This window comes from Thermobia domestica, chromosome 5, assembly GCF_964235325.1.
Source record: "Thermobia domestica chromosome 5, izTheDome1.hap1.1, whole genome shotgun sequence".
In the NCBI taxonomy this organism is placed as follows: Eukaryota; Metazoa; Arthropoda; class Insecta; order Zygentoma; family Lepismatidae; genus Thermobia; species Thermobia domestica.
Window position 1 is genome coordinate 267,010,602 of NC_137458.1, and position 20,486 is coordinate 267,031,087.

The 20,486-nt window shown below is 35.2% G+C and overlaps 1 protein-coding gene across 10 annotated transcripts in view; it reads right to left on the bottom strand.

Moving 5' to 3' along the window:
* Window positions 1-331: 331 nt before the first annotated feature.
* Window positions 332-20,486, bottom strand: part of LOC145686586 (uncharacterized) — a 678,364-nt gene continuing 658,209 nt past the window's right edge. For 7 of the 10 annotated variants that reach the window (XM_081760035.1, XM_081760038.1, XM_081760039.1 and 4 more), the window contains 2 exons: window positions 17,985-18,098; window positions 332-5,949 (listed from right to left, as the gene is read on the bottom strand). In XM_081760035.1, the coding sequence (XP_081616161.1) occupies window positions 5,459-5,949; window positions 17,985-18,098 (605 nt within the window). In that variant the 3' untranslated portion in view covers window positions 332-5,458. The remainder of the gene's footprint in view (window positions 5,950-17,984; window positions 18,099-20,486) is intronic. The other 3 variants (XM_081760040.1, XM_081760037.1, XM_081760042.1) reach the window with 2 other exon arrangements.

Here is a 20,486-nt window from a genome sequence, read left to right on the forward strand (position 1 = left end):
TTTACGTAGTTTTAAACGTAAGGAATGCATACATAGTTTACTCATGCAATGTATACTGTTCGGTTTATGAACCTAGGCAGTATTATTAATAGAGATGTGAAGACAGAACAGAAAATATGATTTTTATGAATTCCAGAACAGAAGCAATGAATAAATCTATCAAATATATTGAAATCTTATATTGTATGTTTCAAAAACTTGAAAATAAAGAAAATCTACTGCTATAAGCCTTCGAAAATGTCAATAAGATACAGGAAAAAATGAGGAACTGTTTGATAATATGAAGAAACCGTTTAAGAATATTTAAGATACGTTCTGAAGGGTTCGGCAGGTGTAATAAAGAGATAATGATAGTGTTTGATCGATGATGTACTACTAAAAGATCATTCCTAAGAATCCCGAGAGCAAGGTGATATATATTTTGTTCGTTTATGGAAATGGATTGTGAACTTCATAAACATAGAGGCACTATAAATGACATCAATAAATTGGGATTTATGTACTAAAAATGAGTTCGAAATTAATACTGCAAGTTATGAGCTGAAATTTATTTATTTGAAATAGGTCTTCAATATAAAATATGGTAAATTCTATGGCAGTAGGTTGTCCAGACAATCCCTTATGATCAGTCAGAAGATAAGAGTCACAAATATTCTCAACCCTTATGCGACCTATTTAACTCATGAGCAATTCCACCTCACTTGCAATTCAAACTCCGATAGATATGCCAACTTTAAAAATGAGTCCACTAACTAAATTCTTGATTCCAGTTAATCTAGGATTTTCAATAGTTTTTCCTAGTTAATGACGGGAATCTAGAAGTTCTATCACTTTCTTTTTTGGTATATGAAATGTACTTGAAGTTCACTGTTCAATTCGAAAATACTGAAGAAAGAACTTTTCAGTTAAAAAGTTTTCATGCGATCTATAGGCAACCAGTCATTTCAAATCATTTATACACTCCCCTCTACTCATAATTTAGATAATGCTGGGAGTATAAAGTTAACGCTTAAGAAAGGGGCTAATGGCAAAGACGTGGAAATAGTTTCACAAATATTGTAACAGGCTGGGTTGCAAAATGTTTTTTCTTTATAGTATTTTGTTAAAGAAATATCGATTTTGTTTTCCTACACACGACAAAATAGTGAAGTGTAGAACGTAATTTATTAGAATGGAGTTATCAGATGTTATGAAAATACCAACAGAGCACGGAAGTTACATTTGTGAGATTTTAGTTTTCCTTGAACCAGACATTGTATCTATGAAGATATATGAAACTATTTTGAAGTAAGCCTAACCAGTCTAGCCGTATCTAGTACGGCTCTTGTTTGAATATTAAACTTAACTTGACTGAAGATGATTTCATATTTACATAAATTTACATGTATTTCAAAAAGTTAACAGATAAGTACCATGTCTTGGAAAATACCAATAAATTAAACGCAATTTTATACCACACTTCACACAATATTTTGAAAAACCTGCAGTCACTGTGATGTGAATTTAATATGGATTACTATATATAACCAACGCTTCTTTCTTCACTAGTACCAAAATTAATACATTCATATATATTGTTTCATCCAAGTTTACACATATACTTCTAAATAACAAATTCTTATTGAAATTTCATATGTATATTAGTCAAAATGTTCTGTTGCCCTGTTTCTATAAAATAGACCCACACATTTTCTGTAAGGTAGAATGTACTCAAATACAAGTGCAATTTTTTCACCTTCTTTAGACTTAATATCACAAGCGTACGTATGTTTCATCTACGAGTGTATAGAAGAGTTTTACACAAGAAGTGCCTTGCTAGCATCTATTTGCATCTTGCTAGCTAATATCACACAACACAAATTAACGCAAGTTTCTTTTGGCTACAGGGTAAATTTCCATTAAATTTGAAGGTACTGTACAAGTTCAGCTAGGCAACTCACAAGAGACCAGTAGCAATAAAACTCTGCGTGAACAGACACAAAGATCATATACGACTTCACTGCATCACTTAACCGAGTTAAGCCTTTCTGCTGTTTTCATTAGCGTGTTTACTCGCATATACTACGAAGTTGTACTTCTGGACTATATTATGGGAATTAAATGTTTTCACGAGTAATTAGGCGTTTAGCTTTTGGAAGAAATAAAATTTACTTATGGAGAGAACTCTGCAAACACAACAAGATACAGTATTAATATAAAATATCCATAAACAGAAGTACACTATATATATATATTCGCAAAATTTATCTCTGTCTCACTGGAATTTCTAAGATGAAATGAAGAAGAATGAATTGATTTAGTTAATACACTGCAATATTACTAATATGCCGCTCATTTTGACTCAAAACTAAGAGAGAGAAAATCGTTAAACAGGATCTTGAAATAAAATCATGTAAAACTTGTAGGAGACTTATCAATTCAAGAACGCATGTACCAATACTTTATTCTTGTATGGCATCAGAAATTGTGAAAATGTTCATCTTGTTTCTAATCAAACAAGAACGAAACTTGCTGAAAAAATACAAGATTTAAACACGAAACAATTATACGGCGAGATTTAAAACAGCTATGACAAATTATACTAATATGGAAACTGTACTCAGATGAAATTTATCCATAACTGAAAGATATGTTCGCTACTAAAGTAACCAAAGAACTACTACACTTGAAACTAAGACAACAGCTATTCACAAAGCTATTGGTCTCTTGTTGCGAATAAGAACATTGTTATCAATATTTGCTAGTGATTATATACGGGCAAAGCGATTAGAAAAACATTCAATTAAGATTAATAAAACTGCAGATAAAACATTTCCGCCACTGGCCATTAATATTATTGTGAAATTTTAATGTAGGAATTTAAGATAAATCTCATGAAGTGACAATGATTATTTTAGAATTTGATAGGCAAGTAGAAGGCAATTCTCTTGCTGATACATCTAAACCAGAAAGCAGGGAGAATGAATTATGTAATGCAATTACTCTTTGCGCGCGATACTTCAGTTGATTAATAATGATACTGAACGTATTCTTATTTACTGTTGAAGTGTAAGTGTAATCTGAGGGTGCAAAGTTAGTGATTATATTTGAATACTGCAGAAATATAATGGGAATACGGTTTATTTACATATTATTTTATAATTGCAGTGATTTTTATATACCTTCAGAGCGTCAATTGCACATAAGCTTCCAGTCAGCTCACTTATTCCCCGATAACGCAAATTCCTTGAATAATATAATTACCGCTCCAATTTTTACATTAACATTGTAAATTTAATTGGTAATACATGCGACTACGTACGGTATCTGTCTCTGTTAAAGTATACAGTAGACTTCCGAGTATCCGGCTCGCGACTATTCGGCCTAGTTTTCTTTAATCGTAATTAAAGGAGGAAGGCAAGGTGTTGCATTGTCAACATTGCCAAGGAATTGGAAGCGGGCGTCTGCTACGATCCTCCCACGTGTCGTGTGCAAAATACAAGTTGTGACAGGAAAAGAGCAGCGTTCTGCTCCTTGTTCATTGTTTCGTCAGTGTGTAACGGACCTCAATACAGTATGCTTGCCGCTGTTCACGAATAAAAAGTTACAGTGACTAGGAGGAGAATTACGTGCTATACAACGACAGACTCTTGTGTAACAGCAAAAAATATAGCTTCGAAGTTAGGAGTTGGGAAAAGCACAGTGGGGGATTGGAAAAAATCGAGCAGAAATTGAAAAGTGGTGTGCTGCACAAGCTAGTCGAAGTGGAATAAAAGTAAGAAAAAACATGCTCAAAGGTACGCATAAAGAAGTTGAGGAAGCTTTATTTTTGTGGCATGAACACTTAAGAGGAAAAGGTGTACCTGTAATTGGGCCAATATTGCAGGGAAAACTTTGGAGTTCATAGAACTCCCGCTTATCTGGCGTTTTTGTTATCCGGCCTGCCCTTCCACCATATTAGGCCGGATACACAGGAGTCTACTGTATTTAATTTCGCATTTCAAATGGACCATGTCAATGCGCCACTTTCATTTATTATTATATTATTATTTTACCTGGCTGCTTACGAAAAATTTATCTAGTGGATAAGTATTCTTCGCACACTATAAGTAGTCTAAATAATTGAACTCATACGACCTTTTTAAGAAAGAAAGAAAAAAAGAAAAAAAAAAGGAAAAGTAACTTTCGCTTGAATACATGAGAGTATTGTGATATGTGAATATGTGAAAGATGAGTACAAACATTCTCAAAATGAGTACAAACGAATGAGGAAGATATTGCATTATGGTAAGTATCTTGAAATCGCTATAACCTTCTCGTACGAAAAAATACAGTAATCCGGACCGAAATTTTTATTAGAAACTTGCTGCAGATTTGAGACTTCTAACAGCTTTAACACTTACGTTTAGAAGATGTCTACACGCTCACTTTACAATTAAGGAATTCATGCTTCATATTAATTACAATAACACTGGCATTTTACGATCGAACCATGGAATGTCGGCACGCTGAACAATTAACTAAGTCTGCAAAGAAACATTGAATATTCCAGTAGAATTATTTGGACAGAACTGTGGACAGGTTTACATTTACCTAACAGTTCTTATATATGAAAAGCTGATCACAAACTAGAACGAATCAACATAAAAAGATAAACTGTAATATACTCAAATATAGATATCAGATTCAGTAGTTTTTTTTTTTTCCTTTTTCTTTCTTAAATCTTTCAACACAACAAATTACACTTTTGACACATATTATGGGTTGTGTATATTATGATTTCTGTAAACTATTAATACTTACTAATATCACCGTTGTTGTTAATTTTCCACTCAATCACTTCATTTGTTTTATATAATACTAAAGAACTAGTTCGACATTTTTAGATATTACTAAAACACATTAGCTTCAAGAACCAACCACTCCTGACAGACTTCTATTTTTTTTGAAAAAGAGAAATAATACGAACTGCGATATGCTACATTTTAAACTTCTGATTCCTATTTTAATTACTCATATATACATATATTCAATAAGCACTGAAACTTAAGTGTAAATAAAAATGCAGATAAATAGATGACTTTCGTTCAAATATATATATATATTTTTTTTTTTTAAAAAACGAAGGTTTTAAACAGCTAGTATCACAATCTCATCTTCAATATAAAAGTATTTAGAATTCTCTCAGAATTCGCCGAACAAGATAATTTTTAAAAACTAATAAACAAGAAACTAAATATTTATGGGAATTCGTACGATAAAAATTTTTTGTACTAGCTTACTGCATACTAATGCATTAAAAAAAATAATAAAAAAAATTAGCATGCTTTTAACCCACAAGCTATGTGTAAATAAACAGATTTCATTACGATATCTACATTATATATTTCACAAAACAGACAGAAGTAATTTTGTACTTTATCAGTACATGCACTAGTAAACAATCATAAAAAATATATATAAACTAGCCAAACACAAGTCACATATTTACATGTGCAAATGCTACACTCAATTCGAATTCTTCTTTAACACTATTGATATCTTGCAAGTGACACATCAGTTCATGTAATTTTAGATACATCTTTAGGTCCGCGAAATAAAGCCCTGAATCCACTTTCACATCCAACTTCCGATTTTCAGTTTCCTTCCTTAACGAAGCAACACTAAACCTGTTCTTTTCACTTTCATCAGATAATGAACACCTAACAAGTTCCAACATGTGCGTACGACAGTAAAACTCTATTGTCTTACTCAATAGAAATAATATTAATTTCAAGTTCCACCGTTCTTCCTTTGGGGTTCTCTCGTGTATTTGTTCGAGCCACTTGAGATCATAACTATCACTTGTGATGTCCATATGAATAGACTTCTTCTTTTCAAATGAAATGAGCAACTCCCGAATATCTTCTGACGCTGCAAAATCTAATGCTGTTTTTCCTTCTTTCGTTTTAGCTTGTAAGAGAGCTGGACCTAAAAATAAAAATAATCTTTATTATACTCAAAATACATGTCTTCACATCTAACGTCTATACTTAAAAAAAAAAAAAAAAAAGATGACACACCTTTAGGACCTTTACTACAAAATTTTAGCTAGTGAAACAAAACCCTCTTGACTTTGTGCGGCAAGCCTTGGCAGCTTCCGTAATCCTAGGAACAAGAGCATGAAATGACTGCTAAATACTGAAATTGACATAAGAGTTGTAGCAAATCTTATATCTTATGCGGAACTTTTGTGCTCTAAACATCGATCTCAAGTTCCTCACTTAAAAAACATAATCTCATATTAAAACGATCTAGTATGCTATGCGTCAAAGGGCGATACGTTTCCACCGGAGCATGTCGACAGCGACACCCGGCAAACCGAATATTAATGAGAAACAAAACTGTAGGCATACGAATATCCGTCTTACAGCTGTTGTGTAAGAATGAAGGTGTATTGGGCAAATCGCTTTTAGGAAGAATAAATCATGACTCCTTCCCATGCAAACTTTAACATTTTCCACATAGTAGAACAATATCGGAACAATGGCTTTGTGGAAGGATGAGCCACTGTTAGCGTCCTGACTAAACGTTATGCATAGCAGCCACCTCAACAGCAAATCGCATCCAAAGAAAGCGGCAGTGTAATTTACAAGATCTGTGCCACAAAAGATACGAAATATAGTGGCCTGTGATAATCCATTACCACACTGTGTTATGGCCGAACGATTGTATACGGTGATGTAATTGAAACGAGTTCTTTTCTTTGTTCTGTGAAGTTAATTTCGACACGAAAGTTGTTCACAGTGATGATCTGGTGTATGATTTTGAAAACACGTGCAAATATGTCCAACTCGACCGGTCATCAGTCCAGCACGTGACGCGGCTAAGTACAGACTTGTGATACCAGGTCATCGTTTCAACAATGGAACAAAGAGTTATTATCAATTTCTGCGCGCGCTTACCGAAATCTCCAAAGGTAAGAAAACATTTAAAACGTTGTAAATGGTTTAGGGGGACAACTGCCTTTCCTGATGCTGTGTTTTTTGAACGACATAAGAGGTTCAGTGCTAACACGGAGTTTGTAGAAAATGAGCACTCAGGATCAAAAACGTGTGACAGAACAACTGAAATGACTGACAAAGTTCGGGAAATCATTCTGAATGACCGAAATGTTAGTCCAAAGTTAGTACCATATCACATGGGGATAATTAAGGAAACTGTTTGCCAAATGGTAATGGAGGATTTACAGAAACATAAGCTGTATGCATGTTTCGTGCCCCATTCCTTAATAAAAATGTCGCTGGCTTTCATTCGACGCATAACAGCTGCAAATGACATTCGTACTATTTAGTTCCAAAATATTTCCCTTAAGAGTCTAGATCAGTGCTGTCCAAATGGGGGCCCGCCAAACCATTTTAGCGGCCCACAAAGCTCTCACGATTTACGATTGTTATTACTGATACTATCTTCATTTATATTTAGTCATTCGTTTAATGTTTCCACTCTTCTTTCGAAATAAGGCATCCATTTAGTGATTCTGTACAACAAAAAGGCGCGGGAATCCACGGTAACACCTTTCCCTAAATTTAGAGTGTCAATGTTTGATAGCACTTATTTGTATGAAAGTGAATTTTCCACCATGAAAATTGTGAAGAATCGCTTCAGAAGCTGGCTTGGAGATTCTTCTCTTTTACATCTCCTGCAGCTAACAATAGGAATGAATGTAGATATCCCAGCCCTTGTAAACGCTGCTAGTCACCCTCATTTGTCACATTAAATAGGCGTATAATTTCAAATATATATTTTTTATATTTTTCTTTTCTAGCGTAATAATAATAATAATAATAATAATAATAATAATAATAATTATTATTATTATTATTAGCTATCCTCCACTTTACTAGTTAAGACTGTTATGGCCCTCAGACTCATTATGGGACACCACTGGTCTAGATGCTAGTCTTATGGATTACTGTGCTTTTGGAAAGCCTGCAACTTGAATAGAACAATGGGAAGTCCGCTGTAGTGAAAACTGCGATGTCATACAATGGTCCACATTGGTGACCATCACATCGAGCACAATCTATGGTGGAAGGGCGGAATACCTTAGGTAAGCAATAACTTCAATTCATTCCAACAGATTAAACATGGTTGGAATGCTGTCATCTAGGGCTCGAAACGGCGACGACGCAGACATTCAAGTCATATTCTGATATTGATAAATTAATTAATTTATTTAATTAATTAATTAAAAAAACTGTTGCTAAAAATTACAAAAAGTATTTGCATAATAATCTTTACAAACTATATTTGTCTCGAAAGATTATGGAAAACACATCGGAGACGATTAAAGACCTCTAATGCTATTTGCCTCTTGTTATCGACTATTTAAGAAGTGTTAATGACGACTTACGATAAAAAAAAATTCTTGTCTAACTTCCTTCGAACTGACCATTCGATGTTATAGTACAGCGTCCAGGTACGTTATTTTACGAAGGGCATATCGCATGAATCTTAATAATCTTGATTAACTATGGGTAGCTCAATTTATAAAAAAATCCTATTTCGCTTTTCTCGAACCAAGATTTGAAGAAGCTGCCCAACTTTAACACTAAATATTAAAAACTTCAGGATCACGCAACGACATCTGAGTCTAGTAAGTTTTTTTTAAAAGGTGAAAATAGAGGGACCACCACAGCTTCGCTATACGGACTTTCTCACTTGAAACTAAACACGAAATAACACTAGATCTATACTTACGTAGCAGTACAATTCTCATATATTCTGGAGAAATAATTTCTACACATTTTAGTTTGTAGGGTTTCTTATTCGAAACTTTTAGTATCAGTATGATGCGCTTTTCTAGCTGAGACTTTTGCTTGTGTGTAAACGTTATTATTATTAGTTATTAATAACAACATTACCTTGCAAAGAAGGGTATGTTATCTCTGAATACGGAGATAAACATATATTGTTCCGGTATGCAAATAAAGCGACTGATAAAATGTAAGAAATTTTAAGCTATAAAATTAATCAATACACTTATAAAACATTTGAGATTTCAGTACACAAACACGTTGGAAGATTGGGTTGAGTTACAAAAATTAAGGGAAATAATTCCCTAATTTTCTCGGTTTTCCAGAACACTTCTTTAAGAAAAAAAAGTAAACAAGAAAAAAAAAAAAAAAAAAAAAAAAACTATGATATGTAAGCAGTATATGTGTCCTTAATTAACTAGAATAACGAATAATATTCTGTTATTCTCCTCATACATAATTTTGTTCTGAAATTACAGAACATTGACCTAATAAAAATTCCTGCACAAAGCAAGAAGTTAAATATCTTCCCTAAAATTTAAATCTGTAACTTTAGTCACATGATGGAAGTGCGTCATATACGAAAGGAAAAGTTAGTGAGACGCTCATCGAAAACGGGTGGATGTATGTATATGAAGCTGGCTGCCATATATCTTTTTAAAAAAATACTTCGTAAATAGTATTAGAACTCATTTTACTTCTTCAAACGATTTATTTCTTTATCAATATCGCGCACATCTTTCATTATTTTAGTCGTCTTAGCTTCAATCTAGTTCAGAATGATCTTTACTTTGTCTTCAGCTGCTTTTTGCTTCTTTTCCTCTTCCCCTTGTTGATTTGTTGCTTCCGCAAAACGAGTATGAGCATTTTGTACACAATGAATCATTGATTTGCTTATGCGTATAGTTTCTCAAGATTACCAGAAGATATTGAATCGTACACAAGTTTGTGTACTACTAAAGTTTGTTCTTTTAAATTATCTGCTAACACATTGCGCATTGATTGAAAATCTTCTTTCTAGATTTGAATTTCAATAAGAGAAAATCAAGATCATTTTAACAACATCTCTTTACTCATTACACTTAAGTATTCAAAATATTTAGTAAAAATGATTCAAACCCTGACCAATTCTAGAACACTGAGTCATAATTGTTTTGCGATTTCGATTTGAATAAAATCGTTTAACCAGTTATTTTCACTTAATTTCGAAAAGGAATCGAAACTAATGGGAACGAAAAAAGAAACAGGTTGGAATTATGAGTGCGTTGAAAATGATTTACCATTGATCGTGAATCTAACTGCGTTTTGTGGATGATTCACCAATATGATATTTCACTGCAAAAGCGAAAAGCAAACGATAATGCGCACAGCTACAGAACATAAGTTTGTTACCATTGTTCGTGGAAAAAACAGATAAGTTTCTTAGTTTGAAGTTGCCAATAAAAACTGTCTGAAATCGTCTAAAAATTTTCATTTTTAAATGATTTAAAAATATCATTCTTCGCACATCGAAATTCGCTGACTTTTAGCAGAATTCCCTGACTTTTTTCTCAAATTCTCTGACATCTCCCTACTTTCCTGGTTTGTCGCCTCCTGGAGTTACTATAGTTGTGCAGGAAGTGCCTAAAGATTGAGACGCAACTTGACTGCGAAGTAGTTGTTGATTTTGACAAGAAAAGTAAAGAGGTGTTATCAAGATATATAAACAGAAGTAAAAATAAGTTAGTAGGTTTAAAAAGTTACTAAAGAGTTTTGATGAATAACAGAAGTGTAATTAATTATGTGATGTATTAGCTTTGTGGAGATAGATGCATCAAGAAGATAATGCAGAATTTAACGTAGAAAATGTGCAGAAGCGACATGAGCAATTGCTGCTTAGTATTATAGCTCTAGTTTTAATTTAGACTGAATAATGTAGAAAGCTAGTCACTATTATACAGGTAATCTATATAAGTGGAAGGCACTAATGTTTAATAATGCGGACACATGTGCATTTTAAGTGTTCAAACATAAGTAACATAAAGAAAGTGACACATATTTTTAATTCATGTTAAAAATCAATTGAACGACTTACAACATGGAGTTTATACGGGTAAAACCAATTGCAACAAGTATTTTATATTTTAGCGCTTTTACGTACCGTAAAATGATGTGACTCCGGACACTTTTGACTCTATATTGACAACAGAAACTATGTTTCTGACCGAAAAATGGTGATAAATGCTTATCTCTCAAATGAGTTTTATCACCATGATTGCAGTTGCATTTTATGCACCAAACAAACATCCATATACACACAAGCCGAAGTCGTCCCATGAAGTGGGGTGATTTCGGCCAGTCAACAAAACACTTTCACTGCACGGAACTGGAGGTCAGTGGTGCCGCGGCGTCCACAATATTATCTTGTACAAGTGCTGTGGTGAATAATAACCAGCCAAAAATATACAACAGAAACATATTAGGGTTTAAGATTTAGATTTCTGGGCTTTTGGCAATTACGGCCATGTTAGCCCGTCTCATTTGAGGGATGACTTCCCTCGGAGAGCACACTATCCGCGGAAAGGGAAGGAAGAATGGACTGGGAAAAGAAGGAAGCGGCCTAGGACCTATATGTTAGGTCCACCCTGACATTTGCCTGGTGTGAATGAAGGAAACCTCATTCAGGATGGCTGGCCTGAAAAAGCTTTTTACACTTTTTCACAAAAGGAAATAATTTCTGTGATGCTAGCATAACTTGTAACAAAAGTACTGCACTTCTGTGACATTTACATCGCTGAACACAAAGCAATTCCTTTGCAGGCCACATGAGGTATTTAGTTTCCGCACATTCTGTGACTGAAAGACTTCGGATACACCATAATTGGCAGGGAAGATGAAATATGCATCCTTACAACTGATCTTATGCATGAAATGAATTCGTTAGGATGTAGAAGTTACTTGCTCAGTGAATTTTCCTATGTGGAACCGGGAAATCTCACAAAAACAAACTCCTTCACATTATACGACCTATAAATTTCCATATCGTGGTGGCTAGGTCCAGTCTCCTCTCCATGCATGGCAGGTGGAGCAAGCGTTTTAGATGCTTCATTATTATTGGGATTATAAATATCTGCTTCCCCACCTTGTAAATCAGCAACTCCAACACTTTTACCTGCAAAAATTGGAATCCTCTTTCCTCGTCCTTTGACAGCTTTTGATGCACGAGCATCTTTCAGCTTAGCAGGTGTTCAGCTGTGACATTAGCATTTTTCTCAATGTGTGGCTCTTTTTTTCAGAACTGTACAGTTTGGTCTAACGGGAAGATGCCCGTGGCTTTAAATCCTGCGCGGACATTTTGAACTTTGCTTGCTTCGACCTTTTTCAATGTCGAACGAAACATTTTAGGAAACGCTTTTTGGAAGTACACCTCCATTCTTCCTCTTCCAAGAGTCCAAACATTTACACCATGCAGTTTTTAGCGGTCTAAAAAAGGCGACATCTAACAGTTGCCCCAAATGAGTTGAGTGTGGTGGTAGTAATACAAAACGGATATCTGATTTCTCACATTCGCTTAAAACTTCCATGGACAAGTGACTGGATAGGTTATCACCTATAAGAACTTTGGGGCCATCAAGGTTTCGCAGGTAGGATAAACAAATTGTTAGAAACCAGTCTTCAAATATGTTCATATCAAACCAGCCAGAAAGATTCCTATTGTAGCGAGCACCAAGCATTCTGCCTTCCAACCCAGGTCGGATATAGGTATGTAGACTTTTATATTACGGAAGCATAATACTTGTTGCAGTAGTACCTGCCATTACGCTTGTACTTGACTTTGACGAATCAACAACTTCAGGATGTTTGACATCTCGTTTGACTATGACTTTCGCTTTCCCCTGATGGTCACTAAAGTTTGTCTCGTCGAAGTTCAAAATATTCTCAGGTGGAACGCTATCCAACGTGGTCTGTAAGTTGTCAAAGTATTCGGATAGACGCTTCCGATCGACGGCAACACGAGTGCGTTTTAATTTTTCCTCAAATCTAAGAGTTGAGTTTATTGTTACACTTGAGAAATCCTTATACGCAGTCAATTCTTAGGCAGTTGTTCTTAAATCGATGTTCGTGCCGACCAAGTTTGTTTAGGTAGGTCTGTGCCAACAGTTGTATGTCCATCAAATGCAAAGGAAAACCCCACTCACCACACTTCGCCAAACCTCCTGCCATATGATCTTTAGAAACAAAAAGGTTGTCCACCATGCCGTTTCTGAGGCGCTTGTGAAGTTTGTCCATGATTGTCGTGCGTAGGATATTATTTTTCAGCAGTCTTCCGCACCCTAATTTTCCCTTCACAGACCTCTCGAATGGCAGACATCAGTCTTTATTAATTATAAGAAAGGTACCTGCGTCCTCCAACAACTCTGATATAGTTCCTAGGAACGACTGAAGTCACCTCACCAATTAGCAGCATTTTGATTATGCATGTATTTCTCGGTATCTGCTTATACTACGCCACTCAAACACTTGCACACTTCTGCAATACATACAAGTTTGGAATAACTCTGTTGATAGACACAAAACATACAGCAATTTGCATCTAACACTCCTTTAACATACATTTTGTTCTAATGATGTATATATTTGATGAACAGAACAGCAATTAACTGCCAATATATTTTCACATTGAAAGTGCATACATTGGGACTTGTTCTGATCTTGCAATAACACACACTCAAATGTGATGTTCATGCTTTGTGTTATGGGCATCAACATAGAATATTCCGGAAACGACCGAAGGCATCTTATTTTACGGTACTCACCATTGAAAAACAGACTGTATATACAAAAATGTTTCTCCACAGACCATACATTTCTTATTGGTACTACTTAACATAAATCTGTCTCCACTGTATATTTTCAAATAGAAAATACGGAGTAAACCTTCGTCAAGCAACTGTAAGTCAAGACTACATAAAAAATGGTATACTTTAATGATATCCTTTGGAATTTCTATTTTCTCATTGTTTATGAATGAGCACTCTGTGAAAATCAAATACTAGAAGATTCTACTAAAGGCAAATGACGTGAAATTATCTCAACAGAAAATAATGAATGACAATTCCTACTAGAGCGATTTGGATACTGTTAATATATGGCGCAGAAACAACATTAATATTTTTTTTAAAAAAAAGTATCTTATTTGAACGAAATATTATGTTAGCAAATATATAACTATTGTTGTAACCCTACAGACAGTTGAAGAAATTACCGCTTTAGGTATCACGTTTGTTACATTTACAGCATTTGATAACCACATTAATGCTATTATACAAACGGCTAGCACTTGATAAGCTATAAGATTCACATTTAAACAACTGCCAGGTTTAAAAACGGAAGCTGTAAGGCACTTGTAAGATCGAAATTATAATTTCGTTCAATTAACTGGAAAAGTATATCACCGTCATTGAGAAACGAAGTTAATCAGTAAAGAAAAGTTGCATTAAGTTACTATGGCATAATATGAATAAAGACTATTCTTTACACTTACGAATCCTAGAAAAATAATTTGAGGACAATAGGAACGTTATTTTTTTAAATAATATAAATAAAATAATAATCAATAAAAAATAATAATCAATAATAATCAATAATAAATAATAATCATCATCATCATCAAAAATATTTAATAGTCATCAACAGACACTACATATACAGGGCGTCTATAAAATCTGACCCCGTGTCATTTGTTCGGAAACGGTTGGGTAGATGGAAAAATAAGCGAACACGTATCCCATTATTTTTAGGGTGTCACGATTTGAGTGAAAAAGTATTGTCCCAGGGTCCCCTGGCGGGTCCATCTCAAAATTTTCAAATGGCAAGGAAGGTCAATTAGTATATCACTGGAAAGGTACAAAAGAAAGAAGATCGTACCAGTCCGGAGTCCCTACACGAACCCTGTGCAAAATGGCGGTCGGTCAAAATGTCAACAGTTTCCATTGAAATGTCTGTAGAAACCCATAGAAATCTACAAGAAATCAGACGTGAAATGAGACAAACACATTTCTCATCGTTTCAAAAGTACGATGCTTGTCGATATTAAAAAATAAATAAATAAAATAAACGCCCCAGGGCGTACCTTAGAGTCCCAAATGGTGTTCAACTCAATTTATTTTTAAATAGAAAGGTATGTGAAGTAGTGTGTCGTTCTAAATATCTGAACCAGGTACGTAAAATCCTCATCTGTGTTTGTGTCGTTTGAGCATGCGTAGATGCAGAAGCCATTCTACACATCTGCCTAGTCCCACTATGATCAAATTCCGAGTAGAATTACATGGTGTAATACTGGATTGAACTTTAGCATAATAAATGCTGAAATTGCGCACCATTCACTTCCTGACAATAATATAAACGATCTTCAAATTCCTGACGTGCGTGCTGAAAATTAAGCGGTGGTATCTCCCGACAAACTAGTTATTCGGGTCCTTAATTCCAGTAATGAAGTTGGTTGCGTTCTGTAGACTACAGTTTTCAGGTGTCCCCCTGATCGAATCGGCCACTCAATTGCTCCTCGCCTACCAATCCATCTGTTAGGCAATCTATGATCCAGACAGTGCGATCATAATGTGTAGGACAACCATCCTGTTGAAATATAATTCCTTCCGCATCAAATTCTGGCTCGCCTTCTTCAGTCTTAGCAATTTCGTTCTAAGTATCTTTCTCCGGCTAAAGTGCCATCAATGAACAGAGGCCCTATGATATGGTTCAATTCACGCCCAAATATTTACTTTCTTTGGTTCTTGAGTATGTCCTTCTGTTGAAATATGGGGATTTGCATCGCTCCAGTAACGCAAATTTTGGATGTTAACACGTCCATTAAGAAAGAATGTGCTTTCGTCGCTGAAATAAATGTTGTGTACAAACTGATTATTTGCAGCATTACTTCACAAAACTCAAGACGACGGTCAAAGTCATCCTCACTGAGGTCGCGAGTAATGTGCATTTTATATGGATGAAATGAATGTTTTCCCAGGATTTTACCGATTGTGGGTTTGGGTATGCCCAAGGAGGCACTAATTTCACTCAAGGATTGCTGGGGTGTTATAATAGCGTTCCCAAGAATTTCCAGCATTGTGCCCTCATCCACTTGAGGTCGACGAGATCGGCCTATCTTTTATACTTTGTGTTTCGCGAAATTTCTGTACTAAATTGGATACATACTTCTGATCGATTGGTCTGTCAGAAAATAATTCATTGAGCCATCTAGAGGTTGCTCAGCAGTTTCGACCACATTCCCCATAAAGGAAAATTATTTCCACTTTCCGCTGAGTGTACCATTGTATGGCCGGTAAGTGAGAAAACAAAGCACGAAATGGCATAAGAAATGAAAGTGTAAATGATTCGATTTTTTTTGCTTTAAACTAAGGCAAAAACAACTATTAACTCGTACAGGCAATAATTTACTGCCGCAGCTGTCGATGTTGCTGACTAACACGTAAACGAGACAATGTGGCTACACAGGCGCAGAAGCAAACTCTCTTTCGCACGAAGCACAGAAAAGGATTTTCAGTTCCTGTGTGTATGGAATGTTAGTACAGAAAGGGTGTTTATCAGACGCGCCAGTAACCTTGAGAACTAGCTCGGTCAAGTCTCATTGTAGTTGTGATTTCTGAAAATAGGATTCTCCTCGTGTTTTTCTTCTTCTTCTTCTTCTTCTTATTATTATTATTATTGGCGATTCCTGACAACTAGCTGTACCCTTTTTAAAGCCTTGTCCCATATTATTTCTTTCTGTGTGCAATTCTTCCAATCTTTCTACAGTAAACCTACAGTATATCGTACTCCGATGGCTAACAGAGTTGAGCTCAATACCTCAAACATCAATTTCGTACAATTTGAAAATCCACGTGTCTGTTATGTAGTGATTTCTTGCTCATTACTAGTAAAATGTCGTAGGGGGAAGCATGATTGATCGATATTTTTGAAGCCATTATTATTTTTGGATAGTCGTGCTAAAACAATACTTTTTATTCAGATCTTTCGCACAACATACAATATGACACACCTGTCTATTTGAAACGTTTGAGATGAAACCCGTTTCATACCGTAAGGAGAACCACGGGATAATTTATTTTACCTCGATATGTTGTACTTTTGAAATGATGCGACATGTGTTGTTCACTTTTGACATCTGATTCACTATTTCAGATTGCTATGAGTGGCCACAGAATCTGCAATGCACTGTGTTGACATTTTGACCTACCGCCATTTTGCATAGGGGTCGTGTAGGGACTTGGGACTGGTACCATCTTCTTTCTTTTAAGAATACCTTTCCAACATAAACTACTTGACCCTCCTTGCCATTTGAAAATTTTGAGTTGGACCACATCAAGGACCCCCTCCAGGGGACCCTGAGGCAATACTTTTTCACTCAAAGCGTGTGCCCCTAAAAAGAATGAGATACGTGTTCGCTGATTTTTCTATCTACCGAACCGTTTCGGAACAAATGATCCGGGGTAAGACTTTATAGACGCCCTGTATAATACAGGAACCAACTTATAATACTAGAAATCAATCAACAGTGATTCCATTGAACCATACATTTGATATGTTTTATACCAAAACTGACTATTTCTAGTAAATAACCTAAGTCATAAATTTCACACATTGACTACCCACTGTTTCTGATACTATTGAGGTCTACAATTTGTGAGGCTATGACAATTATGTGTTAACATTACAAGGAAGGCGATAATACAACAGTTTATTATTATTATTATTATTATTATTATTATTATTATTATTATATTGGAATAAATACAATGAAACTTATATGGCAAGTTACTCAGTGTACAGTTATCAATATATAACTAGACTGAAAATAAAATTCGTGCTAAATGCAAAAATTCGATTTAATGTTAAAATGTGGCCTATGTGCCTAACACTACTCAGTGAACAACGGGCTATCTAGTATTCACTGTGGAAGTAGTTCAAATAATCGCCAGAAGAATGCGCGCGGCTATATATCCCACCAATTAGAAGTAAAATCTGGGCTTTCTATTCAACATTTTCATTTTGGCACTTAGCAAGATTTTCGCTGTCAGCCTACAACTAATGAACTACTATATTTTTGCCATTAGGCTGTTTGTGGAACAGAAATAAACATTATTACTATATTTATTTTTAATGAGGAGTTTGATGCGTGCAATATTAGTAATAGAATGAGAAACAAACCTCCATGCTCCAACAATATTTTACAGATAGGCAAATTATTATTCTGTACAGCATCATGAAGTGGTATTTCTCCTGTTTCACTGGATGCTAATAAATCAACTTTCTGACTCGGATCTGAGGGAATAAATCAATAGTAAATCACGTATATATTCTATTATATAAGCCACTTGGCATCTTAGAATTTAAAGTATAAATAACCAATTTACAGGCTAATTATCTGAATTCAATACTATACATTTCTCCGTATGTAACGAAAATTATAGATTCAAATCTACACTCGGGCATAGATACTTTCCATAGTTACGATAAATTTCAGTAAAAGAAATTAAAAAACGTTGATATTCAATTCTTATAAAGAATAGTGAGGAACAATTTAGCATACTAAATCAGATTGTATTTATGAAATAATAAAATAGAACCAAGAGAAATAAGATTTTCAGTGGGTTTCGATTAAAAGTTCGTATTTCTGAAGTAATAAAACAAGAGATTTCCAATTAACACGTCATATCAGTGTTTCTAGTAAGTAAGTATGGAGAAATGAAACAGAAACAAGAACTACAACTACAAGTGTGTAAAACAGCATGAGAAGAAACGTTTACGAGCTCTCTTCGAGGATTTATCATGAACAGTACACATTTTCATTAAAAAAAAAAAAAAAAAAAAAAAAAAAAAAAAAAAAAAAAGCCTTCCACAAATAACAGTAAATCACTAGCTACGTAAGAAAAGCAGAGAGGAAAACTAAAGTTGTTATAGGTAACAGGGGAAGAAATTTTGAATGCCATAAGATAACGCAAGAAACATACGGGTAAGTCGAAAAATAAGTTTCCCCTGGTGCTCTGGACAGAGGTGTCTAAGAACCAAGTACGCTGATACACTTGTTATATAGTTCTACAAATTTTGAACCTGCATACGGAAAACTCACTTTGTTATTTGTTCCAAAGTGCCTTCGGCGAGAGCCTTCTTGAATGTTGGAAAGAGATGTATGTCACTGGACGTGAGGTCGGGATTGTACGACGGATGAGCAAGGCACTCCGTACCGAGAGTTGCAAGATGGTTTTGCGTTGCCGCCACCAAGTATGGTATCATCCGAAGAGAACGCTACATGTTAGAAGGCCAGGTCGCTTTCTGCGTACAGCATACTTCAGTCTTATCATGTATATGTTTACAAACAGCAGATTATGTATATGTTTACAAAATTAGTTTCCCTTACAACATGTCTAAATTCCATTTATAATTCTCTGCTGACAACTACATTTATTTGTATTATCAGTATTATTTTACCCATTGTATTTATTTATTTATTTTTTAAAAAGCAACTGCAAAAGAAGTATACTGCTTACAGGAATGAAGGGAATTTAGGACGGACGAAATCTAAGCCTCTTGGCAAGCATGTAGCAAGTTAGCAAATTCCTTGTAAAACATACTTCAAGAAGTGCCTGCATGTCTCTAAACCTTTTAAAAAAAAAGTTTAGTGACGAGTATATTCATAAATTTATTAAGTACACCGGTTACTGTTATTAGCGTACCGTATTTTGCAATATACATCCGTAATAACAATTCTGAAAATGAGTTATAGAAGATTCTTTATAATGCAAAGAAGCTACTCACCCGATATCTCTTGAAACTGATTTTAAGCGCACGTAGGTAGATTCCACATTATTCCTATTAGATCATCCTCGTGTTTAGAGTTGTATAAAGAGTCAACTCGTTTTGTTGGTCACTTAACTTCAAAATTAAAACCTTATAGTAGTGATTCGGAATTAATTTATGGAATTCTAATGTATGAAGCCCAGAAGAATCAAACTCATTTGTACAAGCCTCCTGGCAACCAGGTAGGGGCTAAAATTCCAGTACTGACCTCCTCAAATTACAGCTGAGGTATCACATGCACTATTTGACCCAATGATTCCTGCAAACTGCCAATTTAGGGGTGGGACGAATCATTCCTACCCTAGTAGCGTCGTAAGATGGGTGTGCACTTTAATCCGGCCCGTGATTTCAAAGACTAGCAAGGATGTACTTCGCTCAAAGTAGCACATACAATACTCAGAACCTTTCAGAAGGACATTGAGATACACCTATTAGCATGAGGTACCTAGGTCTACCTCTCAGTTGTACCTACTAGCAGAGGAATTCCCCTAGCGAGTAGGCGAAGTGTAAATAGTAGTTCCGGCAGCCGCAAGGAACAGAATTCCAGGATATACCAACCACCTGGCAGAGTCTAAATCATTCTTGGGAGTCCCTGAATGCCAAGAGGGCTACTACCCGTATCCTGCTTCCCTCAAATTATGGCTGAAGCCACTAGGGTACCGGACCTAACAGCTCATATTTTGAGGCAGAGATACGACAGACACTTCAGTTCCGACTTCAGACTTTGTCAGGATCTTATCTACATCCTGCTAGTTTATTTCGGTATTAGTTCCTTGAGTACTGTATAGGTACAAGGATCTTATTCTGCATCCTGCTAGTTTATTTCGGCATTAGTCCATTGAGTACAGTACA